Consider the following 18334-nt stretch of genomic DNA (forward strand, 5'->3'; position numbering starts at 1 on the left):
GTGAGTTGAGGTTGCAGGGCACTTCATGCCATTTTACTCTTGGTGGCAGGGCTCTTTTGTGCATAGCAAGAATATTCATTTGGAGGCAATTTATCTGCAGGCTGCGTATTGTATTCAGGTGCAGTACATCCAACTGACCACTAGGTGAAGCACATTGATGTTCTTTACAGGCCGCGGTAGTCTTTACTCCGACTGCAGGCCTCGACAGTTGCCGCAGGTGCCAGTGTTATGTTCCTCGTGCAACAAGGTGAGTCGGTGTTGGGGCTGCCTTCTTCTGGGCAAAGCTGGAAGCCTCCTGCCCGGACCTCTCTTGTCCCAACTGAGCAAAGGGTGCTGGGGGAGAATAGATGGAGCACCACTCCTCGTGCCTTTGTGTTCCTTGTAAGCCTAGGCGGAGTTCGCGGAGTTCCGCTACATGGAACTCCACGAAGTGAACAAAAAACTCTGCAGCGCTAAGCGCAGTTCTGCAAGCGTTGGAGTGCGCTTGGTAATGACTGTTCGCATTGATTTTCAGCACCAAGTGTTTCTCCTGAGCTGGAAAATCAACGTGAACAGCATCATATGCAGTGCAAGAGGGCGCTGCTTCTTTTTTGCCACTTGAAAAGATTTTCTAGCTGAGCTGCATATTAAGTTTAAGTTTAATTTAAGACAAAATCCTAACTTAAGACAAAATCCTAACTTAAGACTCCTAAATGCCTTCTGTGAATACCAAAAGTAGTAAGTTTAAGATTTTGTCTCAGATTAGTTCTGTGAATCGGCCCCATAGTTTCTAGCTCACTCGGACCAAAAGTTACTAAAAACGCAGTGGTGCTGGGACATCTTATCAGAGTGGGGTGCTGCTTTCAACGTTGCAACACCCAAGTCATAGGGACTGCGGAAGACCCAAGCGTGAACAAAGAACAAGTGAAGCAAGTGAGCCACACCCATTCAGCATGAGCGTGATAAGGGTGTGGTATGGAGCCACGCCCTTTCAGCGTGAGAGTGGTAAGGGTGCAATATGGAGCCACGCCCATTCAGAATGAGAGTGGTAAGGGTGCGATATGGAGCCACGCCCATTAAGCATGAGAGTGGTAAAGGTGTGGTATGGAGCCACCCATTCAGCATGAGTGGTAAGGGTGTGGTATGGATTAGTCAGAGGAAGATCCCTGGGTAAACACCGTTCTAGAGATTTGCTGTCGTTTCATACACTCTCAAACCCAGCATTCGTACGTTCCTACCATTGTTAGCCAATCATTCACGCTACTAGTAAGTATTTAAATTCCACACTAAAATTGAACGTTCACAGTCTTTTTAATTGAAATAAAATAGAACAAATTTATAACAATGACTTAAAATTTCAAAGAACAATCCTTGAAAATGTATCATAAAAAGCATCAAATATTCATAAAAAGTTCATTAAACATTTTCATTGTAAACATAAAAATAAATAAAATTTCTTAGTGCATGTAAGACAAAAAACATTTGAAGACGAATATAGCAATCAACAAAATATAACACAAGGAAAATTTACACAAGAAAAACCCCTGTCTGTGGCCTTTAAATTCCTATGCCACAATATTTTCTAGATCCAATGGTCTTCTCTATATAAACAAAGGTATAGTCAATAGTATCATATCTATACGGACATCTACTGCTCCTTTGACCTTATTTGGATTCTACACAAAGAACATGTGAGTGCGTCGACGCGTTTCGGTGCTGTTGACATTGAATATTGTAGCACCTTCTTCAGGACTGCCGTTTCATTGGGGTCACCGGCATCAAAGAGTTTTGTTTGTCACCCTCACTGTAAATCTATTGGTCGTGGGGCACACGTACGTGGTATGGAGCCACACCCTTTCAGCGTGAGAGTGGTAAGGGTGCGGTATGGAGCCACGCCCATTCAGCATGAGAGTGGTAAGGGTGTGGTATGGAACCATGCCCATTCAGCATGAGAGTGGTAAGGGTGGGGTATGGAGTCACGCCCATTAAGCATAAGAGTGGTAAGGGTGTGGTATGGAGCCACGCCCATTAAGGATAAACGTGGTAAGGGTGAGGTATTGAGCCAAGCCCATTCAGCATGAGAGTGGTAACGGTGCGGTATGGAGCCACACCCATTAAGCATAAGAGTGGTAAGGGAGTGGTGTGGAGCCATGCCCATTCAGCATGAGAGTGGTAAGGGTGCAATATGGAGCCACGCCCATTCAGAATGAGAGTGGTAAGGGTGCGATATGGAGCCACGCCCATTAAGCATGAGAGTGGTAAAGGTGTGGTATGGAGCCACCCATTCAGCATGAGTGGTAAGGGTGTGGTATGGAGCCATGCCCATTCAGCATGAGAGTGGTAAGGGTGTGGCATGGAGCCACGCCCATTCAGCATGAGAGTGGTAACGGTGTGGTATGGAGCCACACCCATTAAGCATAAGAGTGGTAAGGGAGTGGTGTGGAGCCATGCCCATTCAGCATGAGAGTGGTAAGGGTGCAATATGGAGCCACACCCATTCAGCATGAGAGTGGTAAGGGTGCGATATGGAGCCACGCCCATTAAGCATGAGAGTGGTAAAGGTGTGGTATGGAGCCACCTATTCAGCATGAGTGGTAAGGGTGTGGTATGGAACCATGCCCATTCAGCATGAGAGTGGTAAGGGTGGGGTATGGAGTCACGCCCATTAAGCATAAGAGTGGTAAGGGTGTGGTATGGAGCCACGCCCATTAAGGATAAACGTGGTAAGGGTGAGGTATTAAGCCAAGCCCATTCAGCATGAGAGTGGTAACGGTGCGGTATGGAGCCACACCCATTAAGCATAAGAGTGGTAAGGGAGTGGTGTGGAGTCACGCCCATTCAGCATGAGAGTGGTAAGGGTGCAATATGGAGCCACGCCCATTCAGAATGAGAGTGGTATGGGTGCGATATGGAGCCACGCCCATTAAGCATGAGAGTGGTAAAGGTGTGGTATGGAGCCACCCATTCAGCATGAGTGGTAAGGGTGTGGTATGGAGCCATGCCCATTCAGCATGAGAGTGGTAAGGGTGTGGCATGGAGCCACGCCCATTCAGCATAAGAGTGGTAAGGGAGTGGTGTGGAGCCATGCCCATTCAGCATGAGAGTGGTAAGGGTGCAATATGGAGCCACACCCATTCAGCATGAGAGTGGTAAGGGTGCGATATGGAGCCACGCCCATTAAGCATGAGAGTGGTAAAGGTGTGGTATGGAGCCACCCATTCAGCATGAGTGGTAAGGGTGTGGTATGGAGCCATGCACATTCAGCATGAGAGTGGTAAGGGTGTGGCATGGAGCCATGCCCATTCGGCATGAGAGTGGTAAGGGTGTGGCATGGAGCCAAACCCATTCAGCATGTGAGTGGTAAGAGTGTGGTATGGAGCCACCCATTCAGCATGAGAGTAGAAAGGGTGTGGACTGGAGCCACGCCCATTCAGCATGAGACTGGTAAGGGTGTGGTATGGCGCAATGCCCATTCAGCATGTGAGTTGTAAGGGTGTGGTATGGAGCCAGGCCCATTGAGCATGAGAGTCGGAAGGGTGCAGTCTGGAGCCACGCCCATTCAGCAATAGACTGGTACGGGTGTGGTATGGTACCCCACCCATTCAGCATGAGAGTGGTAAGGGTGCGGTATGGATCCACACCCATTAAGAATGAGAGTGGTAAGGGTGTGGTATGGAGCCACTCCCATTCAGCATGAGTGGTAAGGGTGTGGTATGGAGCCGCCCATTTAGCATGAGAGTGGCAATAGGCTGGTGACACATTTTGGAGCACGCTATCCAAATGTATTCCTATAGAATGGTGTGATAGCACCTTTCCCATCGAAATGGCAACTATATTTTCAAAGACATGTAGTTTTACCGATAAACCTCAAAGAGCACAAACAACAAAGTGTGGAAATCAGTTTTCAGTGACTGTCATGTGTACATCACTCAGTAAAGTGTCTTGATTTGTTTTGATTCTAATAAAAAGAGGGGAATATCTATCATTGATGCAGTAGGTGCAGCAGCACCAGGGTCCTGAGTGTCCATAGAATCCTGACAACAGTTGGTTTTTACCACCCCACAGCAATCAATGGGACCATTTTGCTTGCTTCAGCAGTGCCTACGGCATTCTTGCTACTCTATCGATTAAAAATCGTTCTTTCCATCACACTTCAAAATTACAACAAAAAGTGCTTCATTTGTGCTTTCCTAAGTGCTGATATATTTTGAAATATTTGCACAGTACATTTACAGGTATTTAAATTTTTTAATCCGAGACAAAAGTGACATCCCGCAGCATTTCCATTCACATTTCTGTACTCCAGCAAGATTGCCTCATAGTTCACTTTACATAATCCTCTCACTTTGTAGTCGGAGAGCTTTCCAACTCCTATGTAAAAACGTGCGAGACGTATCAATGCGCAGTTGAATGTTTCTTTGCAAAGTTCGACTGATCATCTTTCAGTTGTAGATTACTGTAGCCAGTAGTTAAATTGGTACTAATGATGTAACATCTTTGATCAGAGAGTGTTACCATGTGTAAAAAAAAACAACATAATGAAGCAACGTCATAAAATATGCAGCATTAACCTGCATAATTTGTCTTTTCTCGCTGCATTCCTTACTTAATCCTGCATCATAATTTATTCCTCCCTTGCTGCATAATTCCAGTGGCCCTGACTATGACCAGAAAAGATGTGGTCACTCAACATGCCATTTGGGTGAGCAAAACAGCCTAGTTACAAAACATCAGCCACACATGATCCTGGATTGTGGAGTGTCAGTGACCTCTGCTGGCCATGTACAGTACGACATTGACTGTAGTCCTATACAAGCAGCGAGACAAATATGCAACAGCGACACTTAGTGACCATGCAGAGTATAACACTAAAACTCCAGGAGGTACCTGCATACTGCCTCAGTAATATCAATCCACCTTGATGGAGTGGACAGACGACAACATTTTCATACACCTGTAAAGAGTACAGCTCTTGGTCCATAGTGCCTGGCCCTTTGGCACCGGTCATGCTAATGTCTTGGGACTCGTGCGATAAGTGAACATGCCAAGACAGAGTAAAGGATGAGTGTGTGATTGAACGACACGTAGACATATCATTTCACCCCTGCGGAGACGCACAGAGCACTTCCACCCTTACCCCAGCCGATGCCGTAGTAGTAGAGGTGCTTGCTCGCCTCTGAGCCGAAGACCTTGATGACCATGCTGTAGAGGTGCAGTCCTTCCACCAGCATCCAGGCGAAGGCGCTCAGGAAGAAGAAATGCAGGAGAACAGCGAGGACTTTGCAAGGAAGCTGCAAGGAGGAGAGACACCAGTTAAATGACACTCTGGGCACAGTCATTGCAATGCTTAGTCTGCCTGCTGAGTGAGTGAGTGCATGTGAATAGTGGCAATTTTGAAGCAATGTGCACCCAAACACCTTTACATGTATCCTCCCTCCAAGTCACTGTCAAAAAATTGATTCCGTAGCAAGTAACAAAGGACAGGCAGAGTCTTACACTTCACAATGAAAGGATGGAGGTAGAAGCAGTGATTCATTCAGCTTCCGAAAACAACAATCTAATAATCGGGATGGGGGAGGGGACGAAGAGAAAAGGGGAGAAGGAGGGGAGTAGGGAAGAGGGAAATGGGCAATGGGGGAAAAGTAGAGAAAGGTGGAATGTAATTCATCCCCCCTCCTCCTGATTATCAGAGTCTTACACTTGTCTGTTCAGAAGTTGCAAGTACAAACACACCTGGGTAGAAATAACACCAATGCCAGGACTTGGGAACTATCCATGAAGTGGACAAAATTGTAAGTCACGTGTGCAAACACGTTTTTGTTGGTATGATGTCTGCATCTGGACTTCCAGACCTCTCAAGATCTTGCAACTACATTCAAGGTATGGCAGATGGCAGTGAGCTCTCTCCAGTCAGTAAGACTCCAGGATGTTGTGCTCGTCCACACTTCTTGAGCAAAGTAGGACTTCAGTGAGGCCCTGGGCCCAACTGCTTGGTCTGTGATGACCACTGATGCCTTCAGGTAATTCGATTCGTATTCTAAGATACGTTCAACAGATCCGCGCACCCCTAACGAGAGCCAACCAGAGAAGGAGGCATTGGCATTTAATATGGAGTACCACAAGACTCATTCCTCAGCCCTACACTCTTCAACATCTACATGACTCGTCTCGCAGACATCGTCCAATCGCACAACATCAACATTATCTCCTACGTCGACAACACTCAGCTCGTCCTCTTACTCTCAACGAACCCCACCTTAATGAAGACAAACTTCCACAACTGCATGAAGAACGTCGCGACTTGGTTGAAAGAAAACTACCTGAACCTCAACATGGACAAAGCAGAAGTTCTGATCTTCGGCAGACATACCGCCCTTTGGAGCGACTCCTGGTGGCCAGAGGAGCTCGGGTCCACCCCCACACAGAAAGACCACACCTACAACCTCAGCATCATACTGGGCAGCAAACACTCGATGAAATAACAGGTCAACGCATCGGCTCAGCCTGCTTCCACATGATCCGCATGCTCTGCGAAATCTTCAGATGGCTCCACATCAGCACAAGGAAAACAGTATTGCAGGCCCTCATCACCAGTCGGCTCGACTACGGTAGAGCAATTTATTTTGGCACCACCACAGAGCTCTTGCAAAGACTCCTGAAAATCCAGCCTGCAGCCACAAGACTGATCCTCAACCTGCCCAAGAGGAAACACATCAAAGAGCACCTGAAAGACCTCCACTGGCTCCCCGTCCAGAAGAGATGGCAGTTCAAACTCCTGACGCATACAAAGCCCTCCACACCACGGACCAGAATACATGAACCGCCACCTGATCTTACAGCAACCCTTTCAGAAACCTTCGCTCCGCACACCTTGTCCTCACACAGACACTACGCATCTGCCGCAGCTGCTCTGAAGGGCACTCCTTCTCCCACCTCGCTGCCAAATCCTCCCCCTCCACCCCCACACTTTTCTTTGGCTGAACCACTTCAGGAAGGGACTCAAGACCTGACTCTTTGACTGATACTTGCAGCACACCACCTGGATACCCCCGGGTAATTAGCTGCACTATACAGATACTACTTGGTTGATTGACCAATCAAATCCCATGAGTTTGGGGATCTGCCTCACTTTGGACCTCGAATGGCGACTCGGATCGAGTACTGCGCACATACACACATGCACATCTCTATCTGGACTTGTAGCCAGTGTGTAAAATGTGCAGTTTAAGCCAATGCCTCCCAACATCCTCTCTCAAAGTCTACAAACCCAAGATGGGGGATGGACAATTAGGCTCTATTTAGTATCAACATGTCCCGAGAAACACTCTATGTGAGTTTGGGCTAGAAAAGACTTTGGAAGTGATCACCCAGCCATGAAATTGTGGCATGCCCCTTGCAGCCCCTGGATAATCCGGGACCAGCCGGAACGACACACATGGATGTTATTGTTATGTTACAAATATCTCTAAAGCGCACGTTCACCAAACAGTTTCATGGTGCTACGGTTGCGGCAACATAGCATGTGACTGATCATTACTAACATGCTAAGCTGAAAAGCCAAGCAGTGGTGTAACACAGGCCCCCGCAGCCCCCGCGGTGCCGATGGGTCCCAAAGCTCCAGGGGCCCCCCTCAGCATAGTGCTCTGGCCAGCGAGCTCCCGATTGAGTCTGTAGAGGTGCCCTTTGGAGTGACTCCTGGTAAGTCGTAAGTTTCATTACGCCAGTGAAGCCAAGTGAAGCCAAGTCACTAGGAGTTTCCTGAACACAGGAACTGATTTCAGGTGGAAGGAAATTCCAGATGCTGGGGGCAACTACTGAAAATCTGAAACTACTGAGTGTCTTTTTCGTAAAGGTAGGAATGGTGAGATCATTTGCAAGCATAGACCTCAGATTGCGAGTAGGGGTGTTGTTAGACCTGGCATCATTGGCATGAGTCTCTCCTCCATTTTTTCTGTTTGCCTCCTCTGTTTACGATGTTTTTGCTGGTAAATGCTTTGGGCACTGTGCCACTGCTGATCAGTGCCACAGTGCAAGTGCTCCCTATGTGAAATTGCTGTATTGATTGAATTCCATGTTTGGCTTATTTGGTTTACTGTCAGTCCCTAGTAGAGTGCACCAGGAGTGCCAGGGCTTGTAAATACGAATGCTGCTAGTGGGCCTGCAGCACGTGTTGTGCCACCCACAAGAACGGCCTAGTAAAAGTATGTCTGAAGGTCTACCATTGCTAGACCACGTGCAGTCTGGTACTGTCACGCAGATTGCGCAAGTACACCTACTTGCCAGTCCCTAAACCTTCCCTTAACTTCATGTTAGTCACCCCTATGGTAGGCCCACGGGCAGGGTGCATTGTTAGCATAAGGTAGGACAAGCCTGACAAGGTTGGCATGTCCTAATAGTGAATTACAGCCATATTCGTTTTTCACTAGTGTAAGGTAACCTGCTCTCCATCAGTTAGAATGGGCTGCCAGGATTATTAATGCTATAATCCTAGCGGGCTCGGGGAGCATGGTGCAATGTCGAGTTTGGTATCCCTGAACTCAGGGTTTAATAACGCATCCGTTTGTGTGGATGGTTTTTGGACTCTGTGTTTGAAAATAGCACTTTTAGAAAGTAGCTATTTTCTTGTCTAACTGTCTACCGGTCTCTGCTGGTTCTGGTGTGCGTGTGACAGGAGCTGGGTGGCTCCAGAGGTCTGAATGAGTCAGTGTGGGATGAGTGGGGCATTTGCATTGAGAGTAGGGGAAGAGCAGCTCCTGATAGCCTGCCCTGCCTGATACAATGCTGGCTCCGCCCCCCTGCCAGGCGACTGATGACTCTGTGCCTGCCTGGGACTTTCCTGGCCCACCTCCTGCCGGGCAACTGATGGCCCTGCCCCTGCCAGTGACAATGCTGGCTCCGCTTCTGCTGGGTGGCTGAAGACTCTGCCCTGCCCAGTGAATAGGCCAGGTGCTTCGGCCTGGCAAAACCCACAACAAACCCAAGATGGGGGGGAATCCCCCTGCATGGACAAAGGGATCAAAGCCAAAAAGGGGTATAAGAGAAGGACCCCTGAACCAAGAATTTAGATCACTTCTGACAAGGAAACCTGAACCAAGGACAAGAAGCCTGCTAATCTAAGGACTGCCTACCCCTTCTGCCAGAGTGCTGTTTGTTGGGGGAATCCTGCATTGCTTCTTTATTTTTGCCAAGGAACCAGGAGAGAGGAACTGTGTGTGTACTCTCAATCTTTGCTAAGAATATCTCCAAGGGCTGGAAGAGTGCCAGTCTCCTGTTGAAGTCACAGGGCTAAAGGACTTCATCTGCTTAAAGTGCTGTTTGCTGGAACTTGTGAATCCAGCACCTCTGAAAGAATCCAGCAATCTCGACGCCGACGGACGCCGCCGAATCCAGCTCGACATCGTGAGTAACGGCTCCAGTGTCCCGCTTCCTCGAAGCCGGCCGCCGGGCCCGATCGATGCCAGCAACAACGCCAGTGAGTAGTGAGTTCAGCTCCAGCTCCAAGTGACCTTGTGTCGGCACCGCTGCTGATCGCATCGACTTCGAGCCCTCTCGACGCCGTGAGCGCTGCTCACTCTTGCAACATCGACATCGACAACGCCGTATCCTGCTTCACCTCGTGAGCGCTGCTCCTGCCTGACTTCGGTCGACGCCGCTGCAGATCGCCCCGACTCCGAGGCCCGATCGACGCCGAAGACGCGACGCCGGACATCTCGACGCCGCTGATCATCGAGTGCTTCACTTTTCCAAGGTACTGTGTTGTTGGGGTCTGTGCGACTCCGGGCTCGACGTAGCACTCCTCGCGGTCGACGCCGAACCTTTGGATTAACGTTGCCTCGACGTCGTGTGACTCCCGTGTGGGTTACATTGTTGCCAAGAACTGTGTTTTAGAGAAGAAGAGTTGCTTTTGATACTAAAGACTTTGTGCTAAGAAGAAACCGTGCTTGAACTATTATTTTTCCTTCCAAGAGTATTTATTAAGACTGTGGTATATTTTGTTGTTATTTGGTCTTGTGCTAAGCCTTATATAAAAATCCTTATTTTTATAATACTACTGTGTCGTGTCCATTTGTAGTGTATTCACTTTATTACTGTATGTGGTCATAAATGCTTAACGCACTGCCTCTGAGATAAGCCTGTCTGCTTTGCCAAGCTACCAAGGGGGTGAGCAGGGGTTATCTAAGTGTGTGATCCCCTTGCCCTGACTAGAAAAGGTGTGTCCCTATTTGTCAGAAGTGTATACCTCTGCCAACTAGAGACAGCCGCTTCTAACATTGGTGGCAGCGGTGGGATTTGAACTTTGCATTTATGACCCATGTGCAGTGATTAGTGTACGCTACATAGTGAAAGCAGACCATAGCGCAGCCACAATCTGTTTTGGTTGGATATTCTATTTTTGTTCTCCGCTTTCCTGGAGCTTGATTTTTGAAACTGCCAGTTTTGACCATGAGTAATGCTGGAGGCACTACACCTGTTGTTGTGGAGGAATTTGATAGGAGTAAGATGAACGACTACCCGTTAAAGAAGCTGAAATCCTTTTGCAAGCAGTTGCAAGTTCCTACCCCAGGCATTTCAAGGAGGCCAGATTATCTGAAAGCATTGCAGGCCTGGTTAGAGGCCAGAGATTCCTCTGATCCGGTGGTGGTACCGACAGGGGAAGGGGAGGAGGAGGTGCCAGTGAATGGGCCCGCATCCTCTCCTGGCAGCAGTGTTTCCTCCAAAGGTCTTTCTCCTGAAGAAAGAGAAGAAAGGGCGAAGGAGCGAGCATACAACATGGAGATGGCAAAACTTAAGATAGATGGGCAGTTGGAAATAGAGAATGCAAGAGGCAGGAGAGAAGCTGATATGGAGATCAAAAGGTTAGAGTTTGAAAGAGAGAAGTTAGCTTTTGAGCGTGATACCAGGATGAGGGAGTTGGAGCTCAAAGCTAAAGAGTTAGAATTGAATCCCTCTGGTGGCAGCATCCCATCTGTGCCTGCAGAAAGTAGGTTTTATTTTCCCAAAGATGTGATCAAAGATTTTCAGAAGAATGAGGATATTGGTCAATGGTTTAAAGCATATGAGTTAGCATTGTTGGCCCACCGGGTCCCTGAGAAGGATTGGGGAGCGGGGTTGTGGGGTCGCTTTGTGAATGAGGGAAGAGATACCCTGTTAGGCATGCCTGTTGAGGATAGGATGTCTTATACTCATATGAAAGATGCTTTAATGTTAAGGTATGGCCTAACCCCAGAAAAGTACTGACAGGCCTTTAGAGAATGTAAGAAGTTGCCTGGTACCACATGGGTGGAATATGTGTCATATTTTTGCAGAGCCATGGATGGTTGGGTAAAGGGCAGCAAAGTGGAAAGTTATGATGCTCTTTATGATTTGTTTGCTTGGGAGCACTTGTCTAATAACTGTTTTCCAGAGCTGCGCCAGCACCTTATTGATAGCAAGATATCTAACCCTAGAAAACTTGCTGAGGAGGCGGACCGCTGGGTCAGTACCAGGGTCCACAAGGGTCCAGTGGGAGACTCAGCCAAAGGTGGGCAGGGTCCCCAGCAGAAGAGTGGGGGGGACAAGGGTAAACAGAGGGAGTTCCAGAAAGGGCCCCAAAGTAATCCCCAAGGGAACCAAGGGAAGGGTTCCCAGCCTCCCCCAGAGAAGAAATCAGAGGCCCCGACAGGTAGACCTGTTCGTAGGGGCCCAATGACCTGCTTCGCTTGTAAGCAGGTGGGACACCGGTTTTATGATCCCCAGTGTCCCTTGAAGAACTCTAGTGCACCACCCAGTGCACCACCACGTGCCGCCCCCCGTCAGTTGGCGAGTGTAGCCCTGGGAGGGGAGGAGATGGTTGCCCATGGTGGGGAGGGTCCCGCAGAGATGTCCCTGGTCTCTCTAGGAGACATGGAATTGGTCCCTCCACCCCCTCTGCCTAGTAACACTAAGAAATATAGGCAGTGGGTGACCATTAATGGCCATAGAGTGGAAGCTCTCAGAGACACCGGAGCGAGTGTGACAGCTGTCAAGTGTCACTTGGTGTCCAGAGAGCAGGTTGTTCCCCACGTATTCTACCCTGTGATAGCTGCTGACAACTCCCAGAGAGAGTGTGAGGTAGCTCAAGTTTCCTTTGAATGGGGGGGAGTTTCAGGTACTCTTCAAGTTGCTGTAAGGCCCGCCATGCCTGTTGATTGTCTCCTGGGCAATGATTTAGAAGACTCCCCTTGGGCTAAGGTGGAGAGGGAGACACATTTGAAAATGTTGGGTGTGCCAGAGTGGGTGTGTGCAACCACTCGATCCATGACAGCAAGTAAGGGTGTTGATGGGGTTCTGGAGCCTGAAAGTATGTACCAGGACCCAGCTGTGAAGAGAAGAGGCAGGGGGCGCGGGAAACCATCCCCCGTAGTTCCCGTGGTCCAGGAGGAGGCAGGCCTTGAGGGGCATGCCCTGGAACCCACAGGTGAACAAGTTGCTGAACTGGGAGACCTGCCCGAGCTGACCCACTGGCAGCAGGATGGTGGTCCCTCCAGGAAAGAATTCTGTGCAGAACAGAAAGTGTGCCCTTCTCTTGTGGGTATGAGGCAGCAGGCCTCAGCCCAAACCTCAGGTGATCAGTCAGGGTCACATTTTGTTTACTGGGAGAACGACCTCCTGTATAGCGAGCCTAAGGCTGCTGAGCCTGGGTCAGCCCGTGTGCTGGTGGTACCCCAGCGCTTCAGAGCCTTCCTACTGGGTTTGGCTCATGACGTTCCTTTAGCTGGACATCTGGGGCAGGACAAGACCTATGACAGGCTTGTCACCCATTTTTATTGGCCTCAGATGCGAAGGGATACAGATATCCATTGCAAGACCTGTCAAACTTGCCAGGCAAGTGGGAAAAGCGGGCGGAAGCAGAAGGCTCCCCTCCAACCTTTTCCCGTGGTCAGTACCCCCTTTGACCGGGTGGGGATTGACATTGTTGGGCCCCTGGACCCCAAGACAGCCCTGGGCAACAGGTTCATCCTGGTCTTGGTGGACCATGCCACACGGTACCCGGAAGCCATCCCTCTCAGAACGGTGACGGCCCCCGTGGTGGGACGGGCACTGATGGGTGTTTTTTCCAGAATGGGGTTCCCCAGAGAGGTGGTGTCAGACCGGGGCACCAACTTCATTTCCAACTATATGAAGTCTTTGTGGAAGGAGTGTGGGGTAACTTACAAGTTCACCACTCCTTACCACCCTCAAGGTAATGGGTTGGTTGAAAGATTCAACTGTACCCTTAAAGGCATGATTATGGGTCTTGAAGAACCAATGAGGCGTAAATGGGACGTCCTCTTGCCATGCCTGTTGTTTGCTTACCGTGAGGTGCCACAAAAGTCTCTAGGGTTCAGCCCCTTTGAGCTCTTGTATGGTCACCCGGTAAGAGGACCTTTGAGTCTGGTCAAAGAAGGCTGGGAGCAATCTCCCAGGAAACCTTCCCAGGATGTATACAGTTACATGCTGGCCTTTAGGAACCAGACTAGGCGCTTCAGAGATCTTGCTCAGGCAAATCTGGAGGCCAGCCAGGAGGAGATGAAGCGGTGGTACGACCAGAAGGCCACTCTGGTAGAGCTTCAGCCTGGACAAAAAGTTTGGGTCATGTCCCCTGTGGAACCTTGTGCGCTCAAGGACAGATGGACTGGACCATTTAAGGTTGTGGAGAAAAAGAGCGATGTCACCTACATGGTGGACTTGGAATCTCCCAGGAACCCCTTGCGGGTCCTGCATGTCAACCGTTTAAAGACCCACTTAGAAAGGTCCGAAGTGGGCATGCTCCTAGCTACAGATGCTGGAATGGAGGAGGATAGTGAGCCTCTTCCTGACCTCCTGTATGCAAATGAGCAAGATGGGTCAGTGGATGGTGTTGTCCTCTCTGACACACTGACCCCTGAGCAGCAGCAGGATTGTCGCCAACTGTTGGGACAATTCCCTTATCTGTTCTCCTTGATTCCTGGTGTCACTCAGTGGTGTGTCCATGATGTGGACACCGGGGACAGCACTCCTGTCAAGCACAAGGCTTACAGAGTGACTGACAAGGTCAGAGCATACATCAAGGAGGAGGTCTCCAAAATGTTTGCCTTAGGGGTGGTTGAGTCCTCTAGCAGTCCTTGGGCCAGCCCAGTGGTCTTGGTCCCAAAGGCTGCAGCGCCTGGTGCTTCACCGGAACTTCGGTTCTGTGTGGATTACCGAGGACTCAATTCAGTCACAAAGACTGACGCGCACCCCATCCCCAGAGCTGATGAGCTCATAGATCGGTTGGGGGCTGCCCGGTACCTTAGTACGTTTGATCTCACGTCTGGGTACTGGCAGATCGCCTTGACTGATGGGGCAAAAGAGAGGTCAGCATTCTCCACACCAGATGGGCACTACCAATTCCGGGTTATGCCCTTTGGGATGAAGAATGCCCCTGCCACCTTCCAGAGGTTGGTCAACCAGGTCTTGGCTGGACTGGAGGATTTCAGTGCCGCCTACCTGGACGACATCGCAGTGTTCAGCGCCAGCTGGGAGGAACACTTGCACCACCTCCAGGAAGTGTTGTTGGCCCTGCGCAGAGCAGGCCTCACAATCAAAGCCAGTAAGTGCCAGATTGGGCAGGGTTCAGTGGTGTACTTGGGGCACCAAGTAGGGAGCGGCAAGGTGGCCCCCCTGCAACCCAAGATTGATACCATCCTGGCATGGGCACCGCCCAAAACCCAGACTCAGGTGAGAGCCTTCTTGGGTCTCACGGTTTATTACAGGAGGTTCGTCAAGGATTATGGTAACATTGTGCACCCCTTGACTTCGCTGACTTCCAGGAAGCAGCCACGACTTGTAATCTGGACTGACGCCTGTCAGACGGCCTTTGACACCCTGAAAACTGCAATGTGCACAGCACCCATACTCCAGGCACCCGACTTTTCTAAAGAATTTGTTGTCCAGACGGACGCTTCAGAGCATGGCGTGGGGGCTGTTCTAGCTCAGGTGAATGAAGAGGGCCGAGACTTACCTGTAGCCTTCATCAGTAGAAGGTTACTTCCCAGGGAACAGAGGTGGAGTGCGATAGAGAGAGAAGCATTTGCTGTGGTCTGGGCGCTGAAGAAGCTAAGACCCTACCTGTTTGGGACTCACTTCCGGGTTCAGACAGACCACAGGCCCCTCAGATGGTTGATGCAGATGAGGGGTGAGAATCCAAAGCTGTTGAGGTGGTCCATTTCCCTACAGGGGATGGACTTCACGGTGGAACACCGCCCTGGCACAGATCACGCCAATGCTGATGGTCTGTCCAGATTTTTCCGCCTTAGTGATGAGGACTCCCTAGGGTAAGGGTAGTTCTCCCCACATTTCAGCTGGAGGGGACACGTGTTAGACCTGGCATCATTGGCATGAGTCTCTCCTCCATTTTTTCTGTTTGCCTCCTCTGTTTACGATGTTTTTGCTGGTAAATGCTTTGGGCACTGTGCCACTGCTGATCAGTGCCACAGTGCAAGTGCGCCCTATGTGAAATTGCTGTATTGATTGAATTCCATGTTTGGCTTATTTGGTTTACTGTCAGTCCCTAGTAGAGTGCACCAGGAGTGCCAGGGCTTGTAAATACAAATGCTGCTAGTGGGCCTGCAGCACGTGTTGTGCCACCCACAAGAGCGGCCTAGTAAAAGTATGTCTGAAGGTCTACCATTGCTAGACCACGTGCAGTCTGGTACTGTCACGCAGACTGCGCAAGTACACCTACTTGCCAGTCCCTAAACCTTCCCTTAACTTCATGTTAGTCACCCCTATGGTAGGCCCACGGGCAGGGTGCATTGTAAGCATAAGGTAGGACAAGCCTGACAAGGTTGGCATGTCCTAATAGTGAATTACAGCCATATTCGTTTTTCACTAGTGTAAGGTAACCTGCTCTCCATCAGTTAGAATGGGCTGCCAGGATTATTAATGCTATAATCCTAGCGGGCTCGGGAAGCATGGTGCAATGTCGAGTTTGGTATCCCTGAACTCAGGGTTTAATAACGCATCCGTTTGTGTGGATGGTTTTTGGACTCTGTGTTTGAAAATAGCACTTTTAGAAAGTAGCTATTTTCTTGTCTAACTGTCTACCAGTCACTGCTGGTTCTGGTGTGCGTGTGACAGGAGCTGGGTGGCTCCAGAGGTCTGAATGAGTCAGTGTGGGATGAGTGGGGCATTTGCATTGAGAGTAGGGGAAGAGTAGCTCCTGATAGCCTGCCCTGCCTGATACAATGCTGGCTCCGCCCCCCTGCCAGGCGACTGATGACTCTGTGCCTGCCTGGGACTTTCCTGGCCCACCCCCTGCCGGGCAACTGATGGCCCTGCCCCTGCCAGTGACAATGCTGGCTCCGCTTCTGCTGGGCGGCTGAAGACTCTGCCCTGCACAGTGAATAGGCCAGGTGCTTCGGCCTGGCAACACCCACAACAAACCCAAGATGGGGGGGAATCCCCCTGCATGGACAAAGGGATCAAAGCCAAAAAGGGGTATAAGAGAAGGACCCCTGAACCAAGAATTTAGATCACTTCTGACAAGGAAACCTGAACCAAGGACAAGAAGCCTGCTGATCTAAGGACTGCCTACCCCTTCTGCCAGAGTGCTGTTTGTTGGGGGAATCCTGCATTGCTTCTTTATTTTTGCCAAGGAACCAGGAGAGAGGAACTCTGTGTGTACTCTCAATCTTTGCTAAGAAAATCTCCAAGGGTTGGAAGAGTGCCAGTCTCCTGTTGAAGTCACAGGGCTAAAGGACTTCATCTGCTTAAAGTGCTGTTTGCTGGAACTTGTGAATCCAGCACCTCTGAAAGAATCCAGCAATCTCGACGCCGACGGACGCCGCGAATCCAGCTCGACATCGTGAGTAACGGCTCCAGTGTCCCGCTTCCTCGACGCCAGCCGCCGGGCCCGATCGACGCCAGCAACAACGCCAGTGAGTAGTGAGTTCGGCTCCAGCTCCAAGTGACCTCGTATCGGCACCGCTGCTGATCGCATCGACTTCGAGCCCTCTCGACGCCGTGAGCGCTGCTCACTCTTGCAACATCGACAACGCCGTATCCTGCTTCACCTCGTGAGCGCTGCTCCTGCCTGACTTCGGTCGACGCCGCTGCAGATCGCCCCGACTCCGAGGCCCGATCGACGCCGAAGACGCGACGCCGGACATCTCGACGCCGCTGATCATCGAGTGCTTCACTTTTCCAAGGTACTGTGTTGTTGGGGTCTGTGCGACTCCGGGCTCGACGTAGCGCTCCTCGCGGTCGACGCCGAACCTTTGGATTAACGTTGCCTCGACGTCGTGTGACTCCCGTGTGGGTTACATTGTTGCCAAGAACTGTGTTTTAGAGAAGAAGAGTTGCTTTTGATACTAAAGACTTTGTGCTAAGAAGAAACCGTGCTTGAACTATTATTTTTCCTTCCAAGAGTATTTATTAAGACTGTGGTATATTTTGTTGTTATTTGGTCTTGTGCTAAGCCTTATATAAAAATCCTTATTTTTATAATACTACTGTGTCGTGTCCATTTGTAGTGTATTCACTTTATTACTGTATGTGGTCATAAATGCTTAACGCACTGCCTCTGAGATAAGCCTGTCTGCTTTGCCAAGCTACCAAGGGGGTGAGCAGGGGTTATCTAAGTGTGTGATCCCCTTGCCCTGACTAGAAAAGGTGTGTCCCTATTTGTCAGAAGTGTATACCTCTGCCAACTAGAGACAGCTGCTTCTAACAGGTGTATTTTTGCATACGAGCAGAGATAAAGACAATCTTTAGTAATTTAAAAATAAGGCATCCGGCCTTAAAGATGGAGCGCTGTTCTATGGGAAGCCAGTGCAGTTTCCTTGGCACAGTGGAAATATGACGATTCTGGGGTTGTTGGTACAGTAGCCTGGCTGCCTGATTTTGGACCAGTTGAAGTCTGCAGGGCAATCACTTAGGAAAGCCTACGTAGAGGGAGCTGGCAAAGTCTAACCTTGTAATGATAGCCTGAGTGAAGCCCTCGAAGGACAGGAGTCTACTGATTTTTCTATTTTTACAGAATTGTAAGAAACAGCCCTAGATTAGGTTTTATAGACAAATTAGCATCAATCAGTACTCCAAGGCTTTTAACTGATTCCTTGGACAGAAGAGGAGAGCCCAGTGTGGCAGGCCGAAAAGTGGACTTTCATAGGTCGTGTTTGTTTCTGGTTATGACAATCGCCATATTGTCGGAATTCAGTTTAAGTTTGTTGTCATTCATCCAATCATGGACAAATAACATTGTGTTTTGGAAAGAAGTTTGCATTCCCAGGAGTTGTCGATAGTGAAGATCAATTACAAATCATCTGCATAATTGTAAAGTTTGACCTTCATTTGGTTCAAAGAATGCACCAGCAGATAAAAATATAAATTAAAA

At 49.5% G+C, this 18334-nt stretch overlaps 1 protein-coding gene across 1 annotated transcript in view; it reads right to left on the bottom strand.

The window, feature by feature from the left end:
* The window catches only part of ADGRD1 (adhesion G protein-coupled receptor D1), a 1126805-nt gene that overhangs the window by 220734 nt on the left and 887737 nt on the right, over positions 1 to 18334 (bottom strand). The window contains exon 18 of the mRNA XM_078666340.1: positions 5117 to 5270. Coding sequence (XP_078522466.1) covers positions 5117 to 5270 — 154 coding nt within the window. The remainder of the gene's footprint in view (positions 1 to 5116; positions 5271 to 18334) is intronic.

This window comes from Lissotriton helveticus, chromosome 11, assembly GCF_964261635.1.
Source record: "Lissotriton helveticus chromosome 11, aLisHel1.1, whole genome shotgun sequence".
NCBI lineage: Eukaryota > Metazoa > Chordata > Amphibia > Caudata > Salamandridae > Lissotriton > Lissotriton helveticus.